Source organism: Corythoichthys intestinalis, chromosome 11 (genome assembly GCF_030265065.1).
Source record: "Corythoichthys intestinalis isolate RoL2023-P3 chromosome 11, ASM3026506v1, whole genome shotgun sequence".
In the NCBI taxonomy this organism is placed as follows: Eukaryota; Metazoa; Chordata; class Actinopteri; order Syngnathiformes; family Syngnathidae; genus Corythoichthys; species Corythoichthys intestinalis.
In genome coordinates, this window is record NC_080405.1 from 6,822,959 (window position 1) to 6,846,540 (window position 23,582).

The 23,582-nt window shown below is 39.4% G+C and overlaps 1 protein-coding gene across 3 annotated transcripts in view; it reads left to right on the forward strand.

Annotated features, from left to right (window-relative positions):
* Positions 1 to 1,719: 1,719 nt before the first annotated feature.
* The window catches only part of pcdh10b (protocadherin 10b), a 61,963-nt gene continuing 40,100 nt past the window's right edge, over positions 1,720 to 23,582 (forward strand). For all 3 annotated transcript variants that reach the window (XM_057850110.1, XM_057850112.1, XM_057850111.1), the window contains exons 1-3: positions 1,720 to 4,666; positions 9,080 to 9,138; positions 9,347 to 9,453. In XM_057850110.1, coding sequence (XP_057706093.1) covers positions 2,153 to 4,666; positions 9,080 to 9,138; positions 9,347 to 9,453 — 2,680 coding nt within the window. In that variant the 5' untranslated portion in view covers positions 1,720 to 2,152. The remainder of the gene's footprint in view (positions 4,667 to 9,079; positions 9,139 to 9,346; positions 9,454 to 23,582) is intronic.

The following is a 23,582-nucleotide window of genomic DNA, read 5'->3' on the forward strand; positions in this document are numbered from 1 at the left end:
CACGATTGTGTCCCACTTGTTGTTGATTCTTGACAAAAAATTAAAATTTTATATCTTTATGTTTGAAGCCTGAAATGTGGCGAAAGGTTGCAAGGTTCAAGGGGGCCGAATACTTTTGCAAGGCACTGTATATATATATATATATATATATATATATATATATATATATATATATATATATATATATATATATATATATATATATATACACATATATATATATATATATATATATATATATATATATATATATATATATACATATATATATATATATATATATATATATACATATATATATATATACACACACATATATACAGTGGGGAGAACAAGTATTTGATACACTGCCAACATTGGCAGTGTATCAAATACTTGTTCTCCCCACTGTATGGCGGAAAACATTCAGGAGACTTGAAGTTCCGCTCTGAGATCCCCAATTTGGCCAAATTTCAATGTGTGATACATCATTGGAAAGTTTAACATCTCAATTTTCTGGGGGAAGAAAATTTTTGAACAGGAGGGCATTTAAAAAAAAAAAAAAAAAAGTTTTTTCAACAGCAAAACCCTATCTGGAGGTGAGAACACGCGAGAGCAGAACTACAGACGCCATGACTTTAAAGAGATATTATTGTGTACTTACCTTGTTTTGATCCAAAAACTCCATGTAGTATTTATCACAGACTGTCAAGACACAGCTGTGAATGGCCACAGCTGGATTTTTTGGGGGATTTTATGGGTGAAACATGGTAATATAACAAGGGTTGCAATGTAGATTCGCAGCGATCAAGGAGTGGTCAAGATTTTCTTTTTCATATATTTACCTTTTTAAATATTTTTTTCTTCAATTTTTCTTGGTTTGGATCAATTATCTATCATCTAAGATTTCGCAGAAAATGCGACAGTAACAACAACAACAAAAATAAATTAAATTAAGCGATAGTTATGAGGTGGATATCCGTGAGTTTTTTACAGACACCATTTTTTTCATTGTGACATAATTTATTGAACAGTTTAAAATATGCGAGTGAATAATTTTTTAAAGTTTTTTTTTAAACTAAATATTAGACATAAATTAATGATTAATGATTAATGATGATGAGCTTAAAATGACGGACATTTTGAATAATAATTATAATTAATTACCTTCGTTTTATGGCTGGGTTGGAACAAAAGCGGTTCCGCGACGTCTGTAAACGGGTGTTTCTGGGGTAAAACGGACAAGTTAAAAATAGTTTGGGGGCTTAATGCGCCATGAAACTGCTATGGCAGCATATAGACATATTATTCTATCAAACACAACAGTTGTTTTGGCTTAAAATACAGCAGTTTCTTTTAAAGAGGAGTGCAAAAGCAGAAACTGCTTTTTCAGTCTTGTCTGCGTTTTCCGCCATCTTTCCAATGCTAAATCTGAATAAATACATTGAAAACACACTTTTTTGGGGGCGGGGGGACTGTGTACTTCGCGGTTTTTCTCTTTTCGCTGTTTTTCTGGTCCCTATTAACCGCGAAAAACGAGGGATATCTGTATACTGCATATCATTTAAAAGCAAGCCACAGTTGGATGTAACGCGAGATGGAGGAGAAATGGGCGGGGGTAACATAGGGGAGCAATGCAAGCCAACCAATAGGGAGAGATCCCGGGGTGATTTACAACCGCAGTGGATATGGGGAGGCGCGACGGGTGCATGCGTGTGTGCGCGTCTGCTTGAAGGAGGGGAGCAAGCAGTAGACTGAACAGCATCCGGACAGACAGAGGACGCAGTGAAAAAGCAGAGTGCAAGACATGGAGCCAGAAAACTAAGAAGACAAGTTAGAGACAAATATCTCATGCATCGCAATTTTTTGGGAAAATGACTCACTTTTATTTTCCTTAAGTGGATTATATATCTCAGCCAATTTCTTTCCATCACTCAAGCGGCGCTGCATTTTACTGGAATGCGCACGGCAATCGTTCTAGGGCGCAAATCGGAAGTATTAAACAGATTTTTGATTCAGTTAATCAATGTTAATAGGAACTCAGAGAATTTGGGAACATTTCATAACGTGTCATAACCTGTTTTGTACTTTTTTCCACGAGACGGGACATGGTAATTAACATTTTGTATGTTTAAGGTTTGCAAGTGCACTTGTTTACTTCCCCCCCTCGGCGATGATTGTGTTTTTAATTGCCCTGTGCATCGCGGATGGAGCGCTCGCCCAAATCCGCTACTCTGTACCGGAGGAAGCTGACCATGGCACCTTGGTGGGAAATATCGCCGAGGACCTGGGACTGGACCTTACTAAACTGGCATCCCGCCATTTCCAAGTGGTGCCCAGTTCTCGCACACCTTATCTGGAGGTGAACATGGAAAACGGCGTCCTGTTTGTGAACGAGAAAATTGACAGAGAGCAGATATGCAAGCAGAGCGCAAGCTGCCAGCTCAACATGGAGGTGTTTTTGGAGAACCCGCTGGAGCTTTTCCGAGTCGAGATAGAAGTAGTGGACATCAACGACAACCCGCCTAGCTTCCCCGAAACGGACATCATGGTGGAAATTTCCGAAAGCGCGACTCCCGGGACGCGTTTCCCGCTGGAAAGCGCGTTCGACCAGGACGTGGGTTCCAATTCCTTGCGCACGTATGATATCACCACCAACAACTACTTTTACCTGGACGTGCAGACTCAAACAGACGGGAACAAATTCGCTGAGCTAGTGCTGGAGAAGCCCCTGGACAGAGAGCAGCAGGCGGCTCACAGGTACGTGTTGACAGCGGTGGACGGCGGCCAACCTCCCCGGACAGGCACCGCTCTCTTAGTGGTTAAAGTGCTCGACTCCAACGATAACGTGCCTGTGTTTGAGCAACCAGTTTACTCCGTAACACTCTCTGAAAACGCACCAGCCGGCACGCTGGTTATCCAACTAAACGCCACTGACATGGACGAGGGACTTAACGGCGAAATAGCTTATTCTTTTAGTAACCACATCTCCAACCGTGTTAAAGAAATCTTCAGCATACATCAGCGCACGGGTCGCATCGAAGTGCGAGGAGAGCTGGATTTTGAGGAGAGCAGCCTGTACCAAATTTTTGTCCAAGCCAAGGATATGGGGCCGAACGCCGTGCCTGCGCATTGCAAGGTGCTCGTCACAGTCATGGACGTGAATGACAATGCACCAGAAATCACCTTCAGCACTGTTACAGAGTCTGTAAGTGAAAATGCGGCCCCTGGCACTGTCATCGCCTTGCTGAGTGTGACAGACTTGGATGCTGGGGAGAATGGACAAATGAACGTGGAAATCCTAGGAGAAGTCCCCTTTAAATTAAAATCATCATTTAGGAATTATTTCACCATTGTGACAGACGGGCTGTTGAATAGGGAGCAGGCAGACTCTTATTCAGTGACTGTAGTCGCGAGGGATAAAGGATCACCTTCTCTTGCCACAAGCAAGTCCATTAAAGTCCGAGTGTCAGATGAAAATGACAACGCCCCCACATTTACGCAAGCCACATATGATGTATACGTGACTGAAAATAATGTGCCAGGGGCGTATATACACGCCGTGACCGCTTTGGATCCTGACATAGGGCAGAATGCGCTCATCACTTATTCCATATTAGAATGCAACATCCAAGGCATGTCAGTGAAAACATATGTGTCAATTAATGAGGAGACAGGGTACTTATATGCGCTCAGGTCTTTTGACTATGAACAACTGAAGGATTTCACTTTTGTGGTCCAAGCTAAAGACGCGGGCACCCCTGAGCTCTCCACTAATGCCACTGTTAAAGTTATCATTGTGGACCAGAATGACAACACCCCACTGGTATTAGCCCCTGTGGGGAAGAACGGCACGGCGAAAGAACCTCTCCCTCGCTCAGCTGAGCCCGGTTACTTGGTGACGCGCATTGTGGCAATGGATGCCGACGATGGCGAGAACGCCAGGCTTTCCTACAGCATTCAAAGGGGCAATGAGAATGGAATGTTCAGGATGGATTGGCGGACAGGCGAACTCCGTACGGCGAGACGAGTGTCCCCTAAACGAGACCCTCATCAGTTGTACGACCTGCTGATAGAGGTGAGGGACCACGGTCAGCCTCCGCTGTCCTCTAGTGCTAGCATACTGGTGGTGTTGGTGGACAGCGTGGCACAGGGTCGCGGCACCGGGGACCGAGGAAGTGCTTTTAAAGCTAAAGACAGCACGCTGAACCTCACGCTCATCATCATCATCGCCTTGGTCTCTGTCTCCTTGATATTCCTCCTGGTAATGATTGTGCTGGCCGTGCGTTGCCAGAAGGACAAAAAGGTCAACATTTACACTTGCCTGACCAGCGACTATTGCTTGGGCTGTAGCTCCTGTTGCTCACGACAAGGCCGGGCCCGCAAGAAAAAGCTGACCAAATCTGATATTATGCTTGTGCAAAGCGCTGTGAATGTCACTGGGACAGGTACAGCTCAAGTCCCTGTGGAGGAGTCAGGCAGTTTTGGCTCACACCACCAAAATCAGAATTATTGTTACCAGGTATGTCTGACTCCTGAGTCTGCTAAAACTGACCTCATGTTCCTAAAGCCGTGTAGTCCGTCTAGGAGCGCAGACACGGACCACAACCCATGTGGAGCCATAGTAACAGGGTACACAGACCAACAGCCTGACATCATATCAAATGGCAGTATATTATCAAATGAGGTAAGAAACCTTTTCATGTTCTTAATTTGTACCTCTCATAACATTTTTACTGTAAAACCTGATTCACTAATAGGTTGTCTGTTTGATTTGATGTTGACTGTTCCTATATGACATACGCAAACATTTCATTCCTCAAATATTTCCCCTCATTTTAGCTTCATGACAGGTTCAGCATGTTATGAGAGCCTCATGCAGTTGCTGTTATGTATGAATGGATGATGTTAAAACAAACTGAGCAAAGAGTCAAATTTAATTGAACCGTATTTAATCGAGTCTTCATTTATTTATTTAACTCTTATTTATCCATCAAATGAGAAGATTCTTTTTTGCAATGCCAACCTGGCTAATTCATGCGCTGCTTGCAATTATGAGCATTTGACTGAAAAAAGCACAAATGGTTATGTTTAAAGTTGTCCCGATTAAAATTTTGCACCCGAGTTCGAGTCCGAGTCACCTGATTTTCAGAATTTGCAGACAGTGGTGAATGAAGTAATAATAATAGTACTCTAGGGCTGTACAAAGCCGGCATTTTGCTCGCATTTGCGCCTAAAACTAATTTGTTGTGAGTAGAGGAAAAAATGGACAGATTTTTATCCCTTCAATTTGCATTTTGCTCCTGTAAAAAGGCATGAAAATCTCTCACCTTTCGGCGAAATTCGCCGTTTTGAAATAAAAAAAGGTGACCTACTTGAATTGTGTAGATCTGAGGAGAATTTATGGGGGGTTTGGGAGATTTTTTTAATGTCTGACGCTTGGTATGCAAGCGGGGAAAGCGGCACAAAGCCAAAAAAGCGCACCAGAGGGGCCAAAACATTGACTTATTTCAATGAAACAAAGGAAGGTACACTGTGTCCTGTCTCTTTAATGCCAAGCTTGGCTGCATGAATGAACACCTAAAGCGCCGTCACCCAGTTGTAATTTTGGAAGACGACAGCAGACAATTAACAAGCTGGCAGATTGTAAGTCCATCTAACTAACTAACTAACAATACGTTTTGTTGAAGTTGCTAAGCCTGTCGCGATATACAATGAGTCCAATAATCGCACGGTAAAGAAAAATGAGGGCGGTAATTCTGACGGCTGCGTTTCATTGTCGCGTGCGTGCATACAATTGTGCGTGCGTGTACACGTGCGTGTTGATGGCATATGAGCATATGTCCCTTTCACAGATGTTTATTGGTCATCAACACGCTGTAGAATTAAAGTTCAGACATACAAAATAAGGAAACACATCTATATTAAACACTGTAACCATGAGCAATGCTACATTGAGGCTAATGGGGAAAAAAGACAACCTATGTTAGCCTGCTTTAAAACATTGGCAGTCTTCTCCAAAATGCAAACTTGCGGTTAAAAGGTTACACTTCAAACATGAAAAAGCGCTAGTTAACAGTACTTGCAAACGGAAAAAAAAAAAAAAATTTGATTACTGACACCACATGCAATGACAAAAAGAGCTATTTTTTGCGGAGTGTAAAGCTTACTGTTAGCGGTTTAGCGAACGTACTTCCGGTGAACATTTCAAAATTAAAGCACGTCATGTTCGTCATATAAATAACGATTTCTGGAGTTTATCCCACATACTTCAGAATTCAGATTCTACATTAAGAATAGCTCTAAAATGACAACCTTTATGAAAAATGTGATTGGCAACGATTATTATACTATTATATATAGTAGCATACTATAATATTAATACTAGATATTTTTTCAAGAATTGTTTTGAATCATGTTGGAAAGGCAAAGTCAGTATTCTAAATCTGTTTACATTCCATTCTTTTGCACTAGTTAATGCTATCAGCATTCAACCTCATTGTTTATTTGTGATTTATTGGTCTTATTTACGTGTTTATTTGTACTTTAATAAAGAATTTAAGTGTTCCAAAATGTTTTCGTGAATTGATAAGCGTCATCAAAAATTGTATTGCTAAATTAATTAAAAAAAAAAAAAAGGGGGGGGGGGTATTAGATTAGTTGACTAAAAAAATAGTCAGCTGACAAATCGGGAGAAAATTACAGGTAGTCGTTTGGGACAGCCCTAGTGTACCAGAACATATTTCCTCTACACGCTTCTCACCTTTTTAACCCCTGACCCATTTTCATGCCTGTGTAAAATATAACAGGTACGAAGATGTCCTGATCCCATCTTTTTAGCTACAACAAATCATTACGTATTTTAAAGCTGACAATTCTTACAGGCGCTGTATGCCTCCAATAGGGCTTATGATTGGCGGCGTGGCCAATAAAACGCGGACTAAAACATAAACAACGTTACACAAAGTATTCACGGAGGTAAAATTTATCTATGTGTGTTATGTGCGCTGTCGCGTCATGACATTATTATGTGATTCCGCTGAGCATTAAAAGAAGCAGCCTGGCAGTATCTCCGACAGAGGACCGAATGAGGATCACTCTTAAGGGTCCACATTGCGATATTAAAACAGGAAGAATTTCAACATATGACTTGAATAGCTCCGTTTGGGAAGACTTTGGTTGACCATATAAAAGGGAGGCAATGTCTCTGTTCCCAAGCTGCTTTTATGAAGCAAAACAGAAAGGCCAAATTATACCGGATGCGTATGCGGTGCGTATCCGCCAAGCTCCGCGTTGACTGCGTCAGCCGCAGTACGTCAAAAATAGGACAGAACATACCGGCTCCGCACAACTGCGGTCCGGCAGCTCTGTCACCGTTGTGAGCGCCCGCGTGATCGCGCGCGATAGTGTGGCATTAAAAACAACAACAAACAAACACGCAGAGTCTGTACTCAACAGAGAAGCAGATAGATAAGTGGTATGGATTTGACTTAACATTTTTCCTGATTTTTTTTTTTGCTTTTACCAATGGTGTGTGACACCCCGACCATGTCAACAACCTGTTCTATACTTTATAATTACTGTCTTAAACTACATAACTTGCATAACTCACCGTCCATCCTCATAGCTTCTGCTATGGCATTTCATTCAGATTCCTTTTTAAAGTTGTCCTTATAAAATGGATCTGCACATAGGCGGAGTTTGACTTTTGGGGCAGGGGGGGAACAACATGTTGATGACCCTGAAACACAGTGTCAGCAATACAATTAACTTATATTATATTATATTATATTATATTATAATAATAATGAGTTGAAAATGAGCGTTTTTTTGTTTCCCATCATTTTTGAGGGAAATTCTAAATCAGGCTGCTTAGGACAGCTATAATTACCTTGAGATTGTCATCCATTGAATATGGTACACCCACCGGTGGTGGCTCTGTTGTAGGGCTGGGTGATATGGCCTTAAGTACGTATCATGGTAAATTGAGCAGATTTACCTCGATAACGATAAATGACGATAAATTTGCCGAAGCGGACTGTTATATAATTTGAAAATCTGAATCAATGCATGAAATACAAATTAATCGTTTCTCGTTGATTTATTTACCAGCTTTCAATTTAACAATTGTACATGCAGTCTAAACATTAAGTATATAAAAAATTATTGTAAACAGTAAGAATTCAAGTATGAACATTTATAACAGCTTGTATGACTTGATCAATGTACAACATTATAAAAATCAATACGATGACTGTGCAAACATGTCATTGTAACACGAATGACTTAGCTTGAACAGTACACTTCAAACAGACAACTTATTGTTAATGGTTGCTGTGACATAATTACTCAAAACAAGTGTTTACTTCTAAGGTGTCAGGTTTTTTTCCAGAGCATTTTTATAATACATGCATGCACCCATGCGCCCCCCACACAGACGCAACCACATGAAAGCTATTTTGCTCTTATGCCAATGAAACACTTAAGATTTTATAATGGCAGTAATGACACAGAATAAAACAAGCACATACAGGAAAATAGCTGTGGCCATTAAACGGTCATATTATAGGCTTCACTGTTGGATTATACTTTGTGCTGAATGCTTTACCAAAGTAGTAAATACATTTTCAAAAACATCTTTTTCACACGATTCCGATCTTCTAAAAATGATGGGATCGTACCCAATTTCCGATCACTTGATTCTATTGGGAACATCCTCAATAATGTCACGTAATTTTTAATAATTTGTCACAAACATATAATGTAAATGTATATGTTTGTCGCAGACATATTCACAGGAAAGCGTTTTTTTTTTCCCATTATGTATTCCAGTTAGAATGTTATTGTCATTTAGCTTGGGTGTGTTTGTATGCTACTTTATGCTGGCAAGATATCTGTAAAAGAAAAAAAAAAAAAAAAAACATCACGGTACAAAATCACATTTTCCTTCATAAATTTGACTCATTCAGTATGGAGATAAATATACAGTAAATGCTTGTAGTTCATTTAATTTCAATAACATCAATCTGGCTTTATGTGATCTGACGCTGTGTGCTTTTCATTTAATACAATTTTGGAATCTGTGCCTTTTTTTCCCCAGACCAAACATCAGCGAGTAGAGTTAAGCTACATGGTTGACAGGCAAAGACGTGTCAATAGGTAAATATGGAGAAAGACCGCAGGTCCTTTCTTTTGCTATGTCTCTCACATCCACCTGTAATGAACCGCTTATCTACTGGCGGCAATCACAGATAACTCTCATTATTGCAGTGGCACTCTGGATGATGAGATGTAATCAGAAAGATAATACCTGTGCATCATGTTAATGGAAAACCAGAAAGTGAATTAATCCTCTGTCTGCTTCCAGCTCAGCATTCCAGGAGGCAGATATGGTCAGCTCCAAAGACAGTGGCCATGGAGACAGTGAGCAAGGAGATAGTGACCATGATGCCACAAATAGAGGCCTTTCTTCTGGTAAGAAAACATGTGTTATTGTCTTATTTTGTTTGGCTGTGCGTGGACAACAGTTTCCATGTTTCGCTGATGAGCATGTGACATGTATTCATAGTGGCTCCAGGGGCAGATTGTGTTAGAAGCTGTTTATAATCAGAAAAGCTCACAGCCAGCATCATGTGGCGCAACCCAGTCTATTCAACAATAATTTGTTCTAAGAGACACATTTAGACATTTTCAGTCTGTTTACTGTGTCTAAAAATGTTTGCAACGGACAGCAGGAAGCCAAATCAATGAAGACATCACTTAAACACATTAGACCACAATCACATTGATAAGCCGCTTGATTTATTTATTTTTTTGCGAAAATATGCCTAATATCGACAATCGTCCCGCTTTGTCAGTGTTGCGTTAGTAAACCAGCAAGCACTGTTAGCCTCATAAAAGGTGGCATACCAAGTTGCTTAGTGCAAAAATACCTCCACACCATAGATACAGAGGTATGAAAAAGTATCTGAAACTTTTGGAATTTCTCACATTTCGGCATAAAAATCACCATCAAATGTGATTTGATCTTTGTCAAAATCACACAGATGTAAAAACAGTGTCTGCTGAAACTAAAACCACCCCAACATTTAAAGGTTTTCATAATATGATGATGATAGCAAGTACACAATGACAGAAGGGGGAAAGTAAGTGAACCCTCTGCCTAAGGAGACTAAAACAGCAATTGAAACCAATTTTTACCAAACAATTTAAGTCAGGTGTGTGCCCAATCACTGGTGAGTGGTTTAAAGCTGCCCTTCCCACTATAAAGAACTCACTTGGTAAAAAATGTATTGATGACAAGCGTTGTTTTATGTGCATCATGGCTCGGTCAAAAGAGCTGTCTGAAGACCTGCGATAAAGGATTGTCGATTTGTCTAAATCTTGGAAAGGATACAAAACCATCTCTAAAAGTCTGGATGTTCATCATTCGACAGTCAGAGAAGTTGTCTAAAAATGGAGAGAGTTTGGCACTGTTGCTTCCCTCCCAAGGAGTGGCCGTCAACCGATGACGTCAAGAGTTCAGCGCAGAATACTCAGAGTGGTAATAAAGAACCCGAGAGTGTCTGCTAAAGTCCGATATCTGTGGGCACACATCAACTATATGTGAAACTATGGCAAAGAATGGTGTTCCTGCGAGGACTCAACGGAGGAAGCCACTAGTGTCTAAAAAAAACATCGCTGATCGTCTAATGTTCGCAAAAAGGCACTTGGACACTCCACAGAAGTTTTGGCAAAATATTTTGTGGACTGATGAAACCAAAGTTAAATTGTTTGTGGGTAACACACAACATCATGTGTGGAGGAAAAATGGACCAGCTCACCAACATTAACACCTTATCCCCACTGTAAAGCATGGTAGTGGGAGAGTTATATTTGGGGCGGTTTTGCCACCTTAGGGCCTGGACAACTTGCAGTCATTAATGGAAGAATGAATTCAAAAGTTTATCAAGATGTTTTGCAGAAAAAACTGAGGCTGTCTGTCAGACAGCTGAATTAAAAGAGGATGGATGCTGCAACAGGACAATGATCCAAAACACAGAATTAAATCAACTTCAGAATGGTTTCAGAAGAACGAAATACACATTCTGGAGTGGCCAAGTCAAAGTCCAGACATGAACCCCATTGAGATGCTGTGGCATGACCAATAGACAGCGATTCATGCCAGACATCCCAGGAATCTGGCTGAACTACAGCAGGTTGTAGAGAAGAATGGGCCAAGATTAGTCCTGATCGACGTGCCAGACTGATCTGCATTTTCAGGAAGCGTCTGGTTGAAGTTATTGCTGTCGAAGGGGGGCCACAAAATATTAAATTTGATGGTTCACTTACTTAGGCTACGTTCACACTACAGGTCTTAATGCACGAATCCAATTTTTTCGTGTTTTTCCGACTCGAGTGAGGCATTAACTTGACGGTCTGAACGTGACAAGTCGCATAGAACTGGACCATTTCAAATCCGATCTGGGTCACTTTCGTATGTGGTTCAAATCCGATCTGGGCCACATTTTTCCAGACTGTCGCAGCGGTCTGTACTGTCCAGTCTCCGGAATCGGAATTCATGCACTAATTACATCAGCAAACGGCAAGAGGCACGAAGGATGGCAGCGATGCAGGCATTAGCGCCTAGCTTGAACTCTGCTTTTAAACACGAAGCGGGCTTGACCACAGTCATAAAAAAAAATAAAATGAAGAAAAGGATAACCCTGTCAATTTTCGATTTTAATTCTGTGCGCCGAATGAGCAATATTTCATTATTGCACACATGGCCGAGTCGGGGCAAACTGACGCACCCATGTCATTTCACGCACACACGTCAAGGCTTATGTCTGTGCGTGTATGCGTTCTATCAGTCCATATAAACTTTGAAAATAAAACTAAACGTGGATTATTAATGTCTGTTATTTGTGTCCTCTTTTTAACGAGCAAAATATGCTAATCCCTGGAATGACGGATGACAGCCAACATGTGTGGTCATTTGTTTTGATGCTTCTGCGCATGTGGGTCGTCTTGCTCAGCGCGTGTCGGACTGCGAATTAGTGCGCATGCGTAATACTTGAATGGTCTCAATGGACAAAGGCAGTCTGAGCGGGCATGCCAAAAAAACAGATATGACAAAAAATCAGATTTGTGCATTAAGACCTGTAGTATGGACGTAGCCTTATTTTTCCCCTTCTGTCATTGTTTGCATACCATCCTCATTAAACTACAAAAACCTATAAATGTTTGGGTGGTTTTAGTTAAAGCAGACAGCTTTTCATCTGTGTGAATTTGACAAAGATCAGATCATATTTCATGGTGATTTTATGCAGAAATGTGAGAAATTCAAAAGAATACTTTCAGATACTTTTCCATACCACTGTACTGTTCTAATTCAAAAAGCAAAGAATGCATTGAAAATGGTAGCACTTCATCATCTACATGTTCAGTGTAAATGAGAAAAACATTGTTAGGAGGTTGTGTTTTACTCCTGTTTGCTTTTTTGTTGTTGTTTGTTTTGTTTTTTTCTTCAACAAAAGTTAGTGGGTGGGTGAGTCATGGGCCTAAGGAGGACCATAGTTATTTTTGGCACACATTAAGACAGTGCTTCTCAATTATTTTCTGTTACGGCCCCTAGAAAGACATAAACGTTTCGCACCCCCCCAACTCTCTTACGCCACTGTAAATAGTGTCATTTGTCTATAAAATTATTATTATAAGTACACCTCTGCATACCAATGTGTCCGTTTTAACATTTAAAAAGTTAATATAGATCAACTTGCAATAAAGTAGAACTTTATTAACATTGTTTTGTCTGTAACAGAAATGACTTAAAGCGCATCAATTTGCCTGAATTAAAAAAGAAAAAAAAGTCAAATTCAAACTGTAAAAATACCCTCCAAGAACATTTTTTGACCATTTGATACTAAAAAATAAAATTTAATAACATCAAAAAATAATAATAAATCATTATTGATTAGCAACATTACCTCATAAGGACAATATGGCAAAGAATTTGACCAAAAACAACAAAAAATGATAGAACAAAAATGACAATGTCATAGGACAGATGGACAGTTTTTATTTTTGCTGCAGGCAATATCAGCTCCTTTGCTATGGTGTGGGGCATGGACTTCATAATGTATTGACACGGGGCGCGGGGCCGATAAATAGGGGGCCTGCATTGTTGGCAAGGCTGTCAAAGCTGACCGAGTGGAATCACACACAAAGAGCTTTTTCTCGTTGATAATTCTTGTGAATAAATGCTTAAATCCCTGAATTCCTTATAGACCCAAATAGAGCTGTCCCGACTAGTCGACATAGTCGACGTCATCGATGACGTAAATCCGTCGACGAGCACAACATCCCGTCGACGGTTAATGAAGGGTTAAAAAAAATATATGCGTGGAAAGTTCAGAATGTTGGACACTTGGTATGCAAGCGGGGAAAGCGGCACAAAGCCCAAAAAGCGCACCAGAGTCCAAAACAGTGACTTATTTTTAAAGAAACAAAGGAGGGTACACTGTTGTGTCCTGTCTCTTCAATGCCAAGCTTGGCTGCACGTCGGCCGTGAATGATAACGACAGGAGATTGTAAGTCCGTCTAACTAACTAATGACATGTTTTATTGAAGTTGCTAAGCCTGTCGCAATATGCAATGAGTCCAATTATCGCATGGTAAATAAAAATGAGGGTGGTCATTTTCACGGCTGCGTTTTATCGTTGCGCGCGCGTGCGTGCGTACATTTTTGCGTGCGTGCTGATGGCATATGAGACTCATTCTTTTCTCTCATCAACACGCTGTAGAATTAAAGTTCAGACATAGAAAATAAGAAAACACATCTATATTAAACACTATATACGTTAGCATTGCTACATTGAGGTGAATGGGGAAAAAAGACGACCTACTTTAGCCGGCTATTAAACAGGCAGCTTTCTCCAAAACTTGCAGGTAAAATGTGACACTTCAAACATGAAAAATCGCTGGTGAACAGCATTTGCAAAAGGAAAACAAAATCTATTACTGACAACACATGCAATGACAAAAAGTGTTTTTTTTTGCGGAGTGTAAAGCTTAAATTAGCGGTTTAGTGAATGTACTTCCAGTGTACATTTCAAAATAAAAGCATGTAATGTCCGTCATATAAATAACGATTTCTGGAGTTAATCCCAGATACTTCAGATTCTACACTAAAAATACCTTTAAAATGACACCCTTTATGATAATTCTGATTGGCAATGAATAATTATTATAATACTATTATATATAGTACTACAGTATACTATAATATAAATGCTAGGTATTTTTTTAAGAATTGTTTTGAATCATTTTGGAAAGGTTAAGTCAGTGTTCTGAATCTGTTTACATTCCATTCTTTTCCACAAGTTAATTCTATCAGCATTTGAACTCATTGTTTATTTGTGATTTATTATTGATATTCATCTGTTTATTTGTACTTTAATCAAGGATTTAAGTGTTCCAAAATGTTTTTGTGAATTGACAAGCGTAAAAAAAAAACAATTCATTGCTAAATTAGTTTAAAAAAATAATTTAAAAAAATTATAAGATTAGTCGACTAATCGTAAAAATAGTCGGCTGACTAATCGGGGAAAAAATAAGTCGTTTGGGACAGCCCTAGACCCAAATCACCAACGTCACAAAATCACGTGATCGCTGTATTGTGCCGCCATATTGTCCGTCATTGTGTGTCATATTGTCAATGATTGTAGTTTGTAAAGGTGGATTCACTTGCAAATTATGGAAGCCCCAGTGCTTTCAGACGCTGTAAACTCATTGGATGAGTTGCATAAAAGCCGTGATTTGGAAAAGCTTCGGTCGATCCAGTCGCCAGATCCATATTTGATGCCCAAACCGATGTTTCCTCCAATCCGTTCCCGTCCCGTGCGTCAGAACTCGTCCTGAGACCACAAAATTTCCAATCATACTCCAGTTTATGTCACGATAAGGAGTCGGGTACCCAAAATCGGTGTTTAAAAGCAGAAAAAAGTGCATTTAGCATTTATTTTAGTACAAATGAAGTACAATGCTAGTCTGTTAGTAAATGTTGCTAGCGGCCGCCTGATGTAAACAGAGCTTTTCCGGTAAAGATGATCATGAATAAATTGCTTAAATCCCCAAATTCAATAAAGATATGGACGTAAAAAAGTCTTGACTCTTGGTTAAAAGCAAAAAAAAAAAAAAAAGCAAAAAAAAACGTGCAGGTAGCATTCTTGTTACATAAATATGTCGAAGTACAATGCTAGTCTGTTAGTGAATGTAGCTAGCGGCCGCCTGATGTAAACAGAGCTTTCCCGGTGAAAATTCTTGTGAATCAATGCTTAAATCCCCAAATTCTTTATCGATATGGACGTAAAACAGTCTCGACTCTTGGTTAAAAAAAAAAAAAAAAAAAGCATGCAGTTAGCATTTGTTTTATGGAAATATTGCGAAGCATGATGCCAATGCAGTATTTGCTAATTTCTCCCATTGATTTTTTTCACAACGTTTCAAAATGCATGCATGGTACGAAAAATATAATAATTACCTTGAATCCTTGAACAAATTACTCCGAGATAATCGTTCCTTTTTGCCGTACAGCTTTCGTACTTTTTTGATAGAAATCCGGCATTACATGGCTGCGGTCGTGTGTTTGTGAATAGCTCCTCTGGATGTGGGCGGCCCCCTATTTGAATGGGAGGCACAGTGCATGACCAGTCTGACCCGTCAATACGTTATGAAGTCTATGTGTGAGGTTATTTTGCATGGAGCAACTTGGTATGCCACCTTATGTCATGAAAATAGTGCTAGCTGGTTTACTGATGTGACACTGACAAAGCGATATTCGGCACGTTTTCGCCCCCCCAAAAAACAAATAATAATCAAGCGGCTTATCAATGTGATTGTGATCTAATGTCTTAAGTGACATCTTCATTGATTTGGCTTCCTGCTGTCTGCTGCAAACATTTAAGACACAGTAAACGGACTGGTCTTTCCTCGTCTTAGCTCTTCATATCTCCAGTGACCTTTGCTGTGTGCTCTTGTTTGGTTCAAAAATACTGTGGACACTCTGAAAAGGAGAGTGCCACTGTCACCCACTGAGTGGATGTGCAATTACACTTTATTCTAGTAAGGCAAAAAAATATGTTCCCCAATGTCGTTGCACGTCATTGCACGTTCAGTTCCCGTTCAATATGGGAACGCGTTCATGCACAACACTGCTGCCCACCCACCTCTCCTCTATATCGCTAGTTAGTTACATCAGCCCGCCATTATTTGGTTGTGGACATTCATGGTCATTAACATGATCAAATAAATCCATTTGTTGGGTATTATAATAATTTTGTGACCCTAGCACAGTACTTCTCAAATAGTGTGGTGCAACCCCCCCCCAGGGGGTTTCAAAGCAGTGTTGTTTTTGTCAAGAATGACGAGAACAAAAATATTTTGTCAACAAACACTTTTTTAATGATGATGACGAGACAATAACAAGCTAAAATTTTTGGGGGGGAAACTAAAACATAAGGAACCTAATTAAATGCCAGTTTTGCTCAGACGAAACGAGAATAAGACAAAAATGTGCAATGGTTTCTGTCACATGTTCACAATGTGAGATTTTATGTGTAGTTAGCCTGCATCATAGCAGTGTCCGCTTGTGTCACTCTTGGGACGTTCTGTGCCCCCTCGCCCCACTCACTAGTGCAGTGTCCGCCAGTCTCAAGGCTTGCACAGAGGGTAGGATTTGTTTTCTTATATTGGCCAGAGAAAATATGCAATGTTGCTTTAGCCTTTAATGGTCTGTGCTGAGTGAGCATCATACACTCGTAGTGTTAGCGTAGCGTAGCTTTTGCGTTCACATTGGCATTAGGCTAACTCTAACGGTGAGCATCCTCTTAAATTTTCAGATTTTTTTTTCATAGAGTTCGTAGCATCCAAGTAGGTATAATTCATTGAAAATAATGTACTGTTTTCCTGCTGAGTATGTATTATCACTAGGGTTGTTCCGATCATGTTTTTTTGCTCCCGATCCGATCCCCATCGTTTTAGTTTGAGTATCTGAACTGTCAAGTCTACCAAATCGGAATTCATTCAGCAATTACGTCAGCAAAGAGCGAGAGAGCGTCGCGTAGAGATTAGCGTTAGTCATATTTTCTGGTCTTAGCTCTTCATATCTCCAGTATTCTTTGCTGTGTGTTCTTGTTTGGTTCAAAAATACTGGGCACACTCTGAAAATGAGAGTGCCACTGCCACCCAGTGAGTGGATGTGCAATTACACTTTATTCTAGTATGGCAAAAAAGTATGCTCCCCGAGGTCATGTGCGCCACCCCCGGCACTGCTGTGTGCCCCCTATTTGAGTAGTCTAGCAATAAGATAATGGCGCATATGCATGTTTTTCACCCCATTCATTAAAAAAATGTTCATTAATTTTATCGTCATTAATACATGCATTTTATTGACAAATTCAAACAACTGTGAAGGATCTAAGTAGGTATCTAACACGTTGGAGTACTTTACGATCCAATTAAAGATTGACCTTGAACTGTCACCACTACTTTTTTTCCTGAAGACATGTTGGTTTCATGTTGGCTGTTTAAAAATATGCAGCAAAGTTAATGATGAGCTCGCTCCCTGCGAGCTCAATCACTTGGTGCTGGAGACTACTCGACTGGATGTGACATGCCTTTTAATGAGGCTGCGTCAAGTACACACAGTATTGAGCCTTTTTGCAAACAAAACAGTTGCTTCATTCGTGCATTAAATTAGTAATGTGGTCATTGTGGATTTACCCTCCAAGCGCACTACTTTACACCAATACTAACTGACCCAGAGCTAATTTTTTAAAATGTTCCTTACCTTCAATGAAGCTAATGAGCTTGTACAAAAGGCCCATTGTTATGAATGCTGTTTTATGTCTTCATTCATTGGTAGGCGTTTCTGTGGTTGTGGGCACCAAGTAGACATTGCCAATCACTTTGTATGGGAAGCCGTACAGTACAGTATGTCGTTGTGGTAATAAAGTGCAGCTTGCTTGTTAGTTATGCTGTCACTCCAGTACGCCAAGAATATACACCCTCCTCTCCCTCCATACTATCATTTTTAATTTAAGCAACAGCAGCTGCTGCTTGTCACTGGACTTGTCCTGTTTCCTGTGTATTAGCATTTTGAATGTGAGCCCCCTTTGTTTAACAAAAGAGGGAGCTCGGCACGGCGTGTTCATGAACATGTACATGAATACACGAACCTGAATTAATTTACTATATTTAGCAGTCCTTTGAAAATTTGCAATTTTCTGATGAAGCATTATGATCAGACAATCTGTTTTGATACTATCAAAAAGTCCTGTTAGAAAATTAACTTGGCCTTATTTTGGCGGCAGTAATTCATTTAGCAGTGCAAGATTACATTACAAATGAGAAAAGCTTGATATTTTAATATTGATGACTGTTGAAAAATACAGTGGTATGTAAAATTTCTCACATTTCTGCATAAAATCAATATCAAATCTGATCTGATCTTTGTCAAAATTACACAGCTGAAAATAACAGTGTCTGCTTTAACTTAAACCACCCAAAACATTTATAGGTTTTCATATGTTAATGAGGATAGTATGTAAACAATGAGAGAAGGTGGAGAAATAAGTAAGTGAACCATCACATTTAATATTTTGTGGCCTCCCCTTTGGCAGCAATAACTTCAACCAGACGCTTCCTGTAGCTGCAGATCAGTCTGGCATATCGATCAGGACTAATCTTGGTCTATTTTTCTCTACAAAACTGTTGTTGTTCAAATTCCTGGGATGTCTGGCATGAATCGCTGTCTTTAGGTCATGCCACAGAATCTCAATGGGGTTCAAGTCTGGACTTTGACTTGGCCACTCCAGAAGTATTTTGTTCTTCTGAAACCATTCTGAAGTAGACGGATAATTGTCTCGTTTCAGCATCCATCCTCATTTTAGCTTCAATTGTCTGACAGATGGCTTCAGGTTTTCCTGCAAAACATCCTGATAAACGTTTGAATTCACTCTTCCATTAATGATTGCAAGTTGTCCAGGCCCTGAGGAAGTAAAACAGCCCCAAATCATGATGCTCCTTCCACCATGCTTCACAGCGGAGATGAGGTGTTGATGTTGGTGAGTTTTCCATTTTTCCTCCACACGTGACGTTGTGTGTTACTCACAAACAATTCAACTTTGGTTTCATCAATCCACAAAATATTTTGCCAAAACTTCTGTGGAGTGTCCAAGTGCCTTTTTTCGAACATTAAACGAGCAACAATGTTTTTTTTAGACAGCAGTGGCTTCCTCCGTGGAGTCCTCACATGAACACCATCCTTGGCCATAGTTTTACATATAGTTGATGTGTGCACAGAAATATTGGACTGTGCCAGGGATTTCTGTAAGTCTTTAGCAGACACGCTAAGGTTCTTTTTTACCTCTCTGAGTATTCTGCGCTGAATTCTTGTGGTCTTTGGTGGACGGCCAATCCTTGGGAGAGAAGCAGCAGTGCCAAATCCTCTCCATTTGTAGACAACTAGTCTGACTGTCGATTAAATAACATCAGTTTTAGAGATGGTTTTGTATCCTTTCCCAGCTTTATACATATCAACAATCCTTGATCGCAGGTCTTCAGACAGCTCTTTTGACCGAGGCCATGATGCACATATGACAATGCTTCTCATTTAGTTATTTCTTACCAGGTGTGTGTTTTATAGTGGGCAGAGCAGCTTTAAACCACTCATCAGTGATTGGGCACACACCTGACTTAAAATGTTTGGTAAAAGTTGGTTTCAATTGCTATTCAAGTCTCGTGAGGCAGAGGGTTCACTTACTTATTTCCCGTTTCCGTCATTGTTTGCATGCTATCCTCATCAAAATATGAAGACCTAGAAATGTTTGAGTGGTTTTAGTTAAAGTAGACACTAGCTTTTTTCATCTGTGTGATTTTGACAAAGATTAGATTATATTTGATGGTGATTTTATGCAGATGTGTGGGAAATTCCAAAAGATTGTGATACTTTTTCAGATACTAATCATCACACAAAAGATGGATATTTCAATGTGTATTTTTTTAAGTCAATAAAGATGCAACGATCAATCGGTCGATTTCAGAAATTTGGGGGGAATGGTTGATCATTAAAACTGCCCGCCAGTGTTTGGAAAGTTCATTTTCTACATGAACTAGTTCAGATTGCAGTTCAGCAATTTTAAAATGAACTGTCAGGGCTCCAGACTAACATTTGTTACCAGGAGCACAGTGCCCCATAACATAAAATTTTAGGGGCGCAGGCAGAAGATTCAGGGTCGCACATTGTAAGTCGGCATGCTAAGTTTTCCTCTAATTTCCATTGTTTAACCAATAACTCATTTCATAATAAATGCATAAAACTACAAACTTATGAATCTAGTCCAGTTTTGACATCATCCAGTATTCTGTTTACAAATTAGGTTAACATGGGAATTTTTTTGAGGGAAACCCAACTGTAACATGGGTGCGGAGTGTCCCATTCATGATAAAAAATTAATATATACAGTATATGGCGGAAAACACTCAGGTGACTTGGAAGTTCCGCTCTGAGACCCCGAATTTGGCCAAATTTCTAAATTGTCCGATATGCATGTGTGATATATCATTGGAAAGCTTAAAATCTCAATTTTCTGGGGGAAGAAAAAATTGAACAGAAGGGCATTTAAAGAAAAAAAAACTAATATAAAACCCTAATTGGAGGTGAGATCACGCGAGAGCAGAATTAAAGACGCCATGATTTTATCGAGATATTATCGCCTACTTACCTTGTTCCCATCAAAAAACTCAATTTAGCTTGTATCACCGAATGTCAAGACTCAGCTGTGAATGACCACAGTCGGATTTTTGGAGTAATTTTATGGGTGAAAAATTGTAATATAACAAGGGTCGCGAAGCAGAAATCGCAGACATCAAGGAGTGGTCAAGATTTTCTTATTCATATATTTAGCCTTTTAAAGGTTTTTTTTTTTTTTTTCAATTTTTCGATTATCGATTATTTATCATCTAACATATTGGGAAAAACCCGACAGTAACAAAAAAAATACAATTAAGCGATCGTTATGAGGTAGATATCTGTGACTTATTTAGAGACACCATTTTTTTCGTTGTGATGTAATTTGTTTAAAACTTTAAAATATACGAGTGAATAATTTTTTTAAGTAGTTTTTTTTTTTTTAACGTTTTTTTATTACACATCAATTAATGATTCTAAGCTAAAAATGACAGACTTTTTAAATAAATATAATTACTTACCTTCTTTTTATGGCTGGGTTGAAACAAAAGCGGTTGCGTGACATCTGTAAACGGGGGTCTCCAGGGTAAAACGAACAAATTATAAATAGTTCGGGGGCTTAATGCGGCATGAAACTGCTATGGCAGCATATAGAGATTGTTCTATCAAACAAAACAGTTCTTTTGGTTTAAAATACAGCAGTTTATTTTAAAGAATCATCATCGCGTTTGCAATGGCGTCACCATCCCATTCCCTCCTCCCCCCTCCCACTCTGGCCTCTCCCAGGAAGCTGTGACAAAATCAGACAACTCACGTTTCATTCAACCAAACTCTAGTAACGCACCCCTTCACATCCTAAGTAACTGTAATGGTGTTGCAAAGATGGGAAAGGTAATTAGTTAGATTACTCACTACTGAAAAAAATTACGCCGTTAGAAACGCTATTATACTCTAATGCCGTTATTAACAACACTGGTTCTGAGTGATGGTCAGTGGAGCCCGCAGTTCAATTAAAGTGATCCTTATTAGCTGCAGGACCGCACAGGACCAATGAAGGGACACTGGTATCCCTCATGGAGAGCCAACTTCCAGTAAAGTACACTAATGTGGTCAATGTCATGCACTTGGTGAAAATGAGTCAAGGCGCTTATCTTCTTTTTACAACCGCCAACACTTTCCTCCTAACTTCACTCCCATCTCTCCTTGGTGCCATTACTAATTCCTCTTTAGAGCAGCAGTTCACGTTATCGCTGTGGTAGCAGCTCACTGATCAGTAATTCATTTTTCAGACCTCTGCATACCAATTACCAAATGAAGGTTATTATCAGGGATTTGCTTTTTCCCTGCACTGCGACCATGTGGAATGCTAAAATGAGATGAAATATTAGAAGAAATAAGGGTCAGCTATCTTTGTATTGGCCACTCTCTTCCTGCTTAGTATATGGAGTCAAACATGTCGACACAGTTCATAATCTTTACCAGCAGAATCCCAGGATAGATGCTATTGTTGGCATCGCTCTCGCTCTGACTCTCTGCCCTGAGATAATAGTTGAACTATTTAATTCTGAGATAAAGGCATAACCCAAAAGTTCATTCTTTTTTTTTTTCAAGCACATCATTTCATAAGGATTTCATTCTCCTGATTCACTTCAAACTGCCGGCTGTGCATTTTCCAATTTTACCGAAATGTCAAGAAATATCAAGACAGCTTTATCTAGCTTCTTGGGTGTGTGTGTGTGTGTGGGGAGGGGGGGGGGGGGGTTGGGTGCATACCCATACACCCTTGAAGTGAGTACAAAGAAGACTGATTCTGCTTCCATTTGAGTTTAACACGACCTATTTTAGTATTGGAATTTACTCTTGGAGCAATGTGTGGATATATAATGTACAGATAGTCCCTGGGTTACGACGCACTTGTCTTAAGAGATTTTGACTTTACGACACCGGAGTCTCGTCTGCCATTTTGTCTCTGTTTTTTTTTTTTTTTTTTCCCAGTCGCATAAACAGTACTCTATTGTACCTCACAGAATCTTATTTTATTACTTTTCTTTATTAATATGACGTGTTCTGTCCTCATTAAATGTGAAGTTGTTCAGCTTTACAGACATCAAAAAGGGCAATTGTGCTTTTCTAAAGCTTTTTACTTTACAATTTGTAACATGTGTATACTTATGTCCAAAACGACACACATTTTAACAATAAAACACTTGACACAAAACAATTGTGGTCAAACACCCATCTAGTCTGAATAATATATAAATTTAAATTAATTAAAATAATATTTAATAAAAATTAATTTAGCCTAATTTGCCTAAGAGAAGTCTGCTACCTTAAATGCTACGAATGCTAACGTAGTCACATTTTTTATCGCAAATCGCTCACACGTAACTCCACAAACTGTAGCTGTAAACTTAATTACAAATGCATACACCAACACATATTAGCTGAAATAAATTACAGCCTTATGTGGGCCAAACCAGAGTGCAGCTGTCCTTTAGGCATGTCAGACGAGAATCTGCTCCTCAGTCATAAGTTCTTAAAAGGCAAACATTATTATGAGTTAAAATAATTTGATATTGAAACCCCTCTTGATGTTTTCATTATTATACAATTTGTAAATTAGTTTTACCAATAGGTCGCCATTGTTGTTGACGTCGTAGGGCAGTGACGTCACATGGTTATGCTCCCGGGCTTCCAGAGTATGACTCTAGCGACATAAACATGTCATCTGTTCAACCCTTTCAATTTCAACCCGAGAGGAACATTAATAAGCATGACAGCACTGTTGATATTTCACAAAACAAGCAGGAAAAGCAAAATGCACAGGAAAGACAGGATGAGACGAGAGTAGGGGGAAAAAAACGCTGTTCTG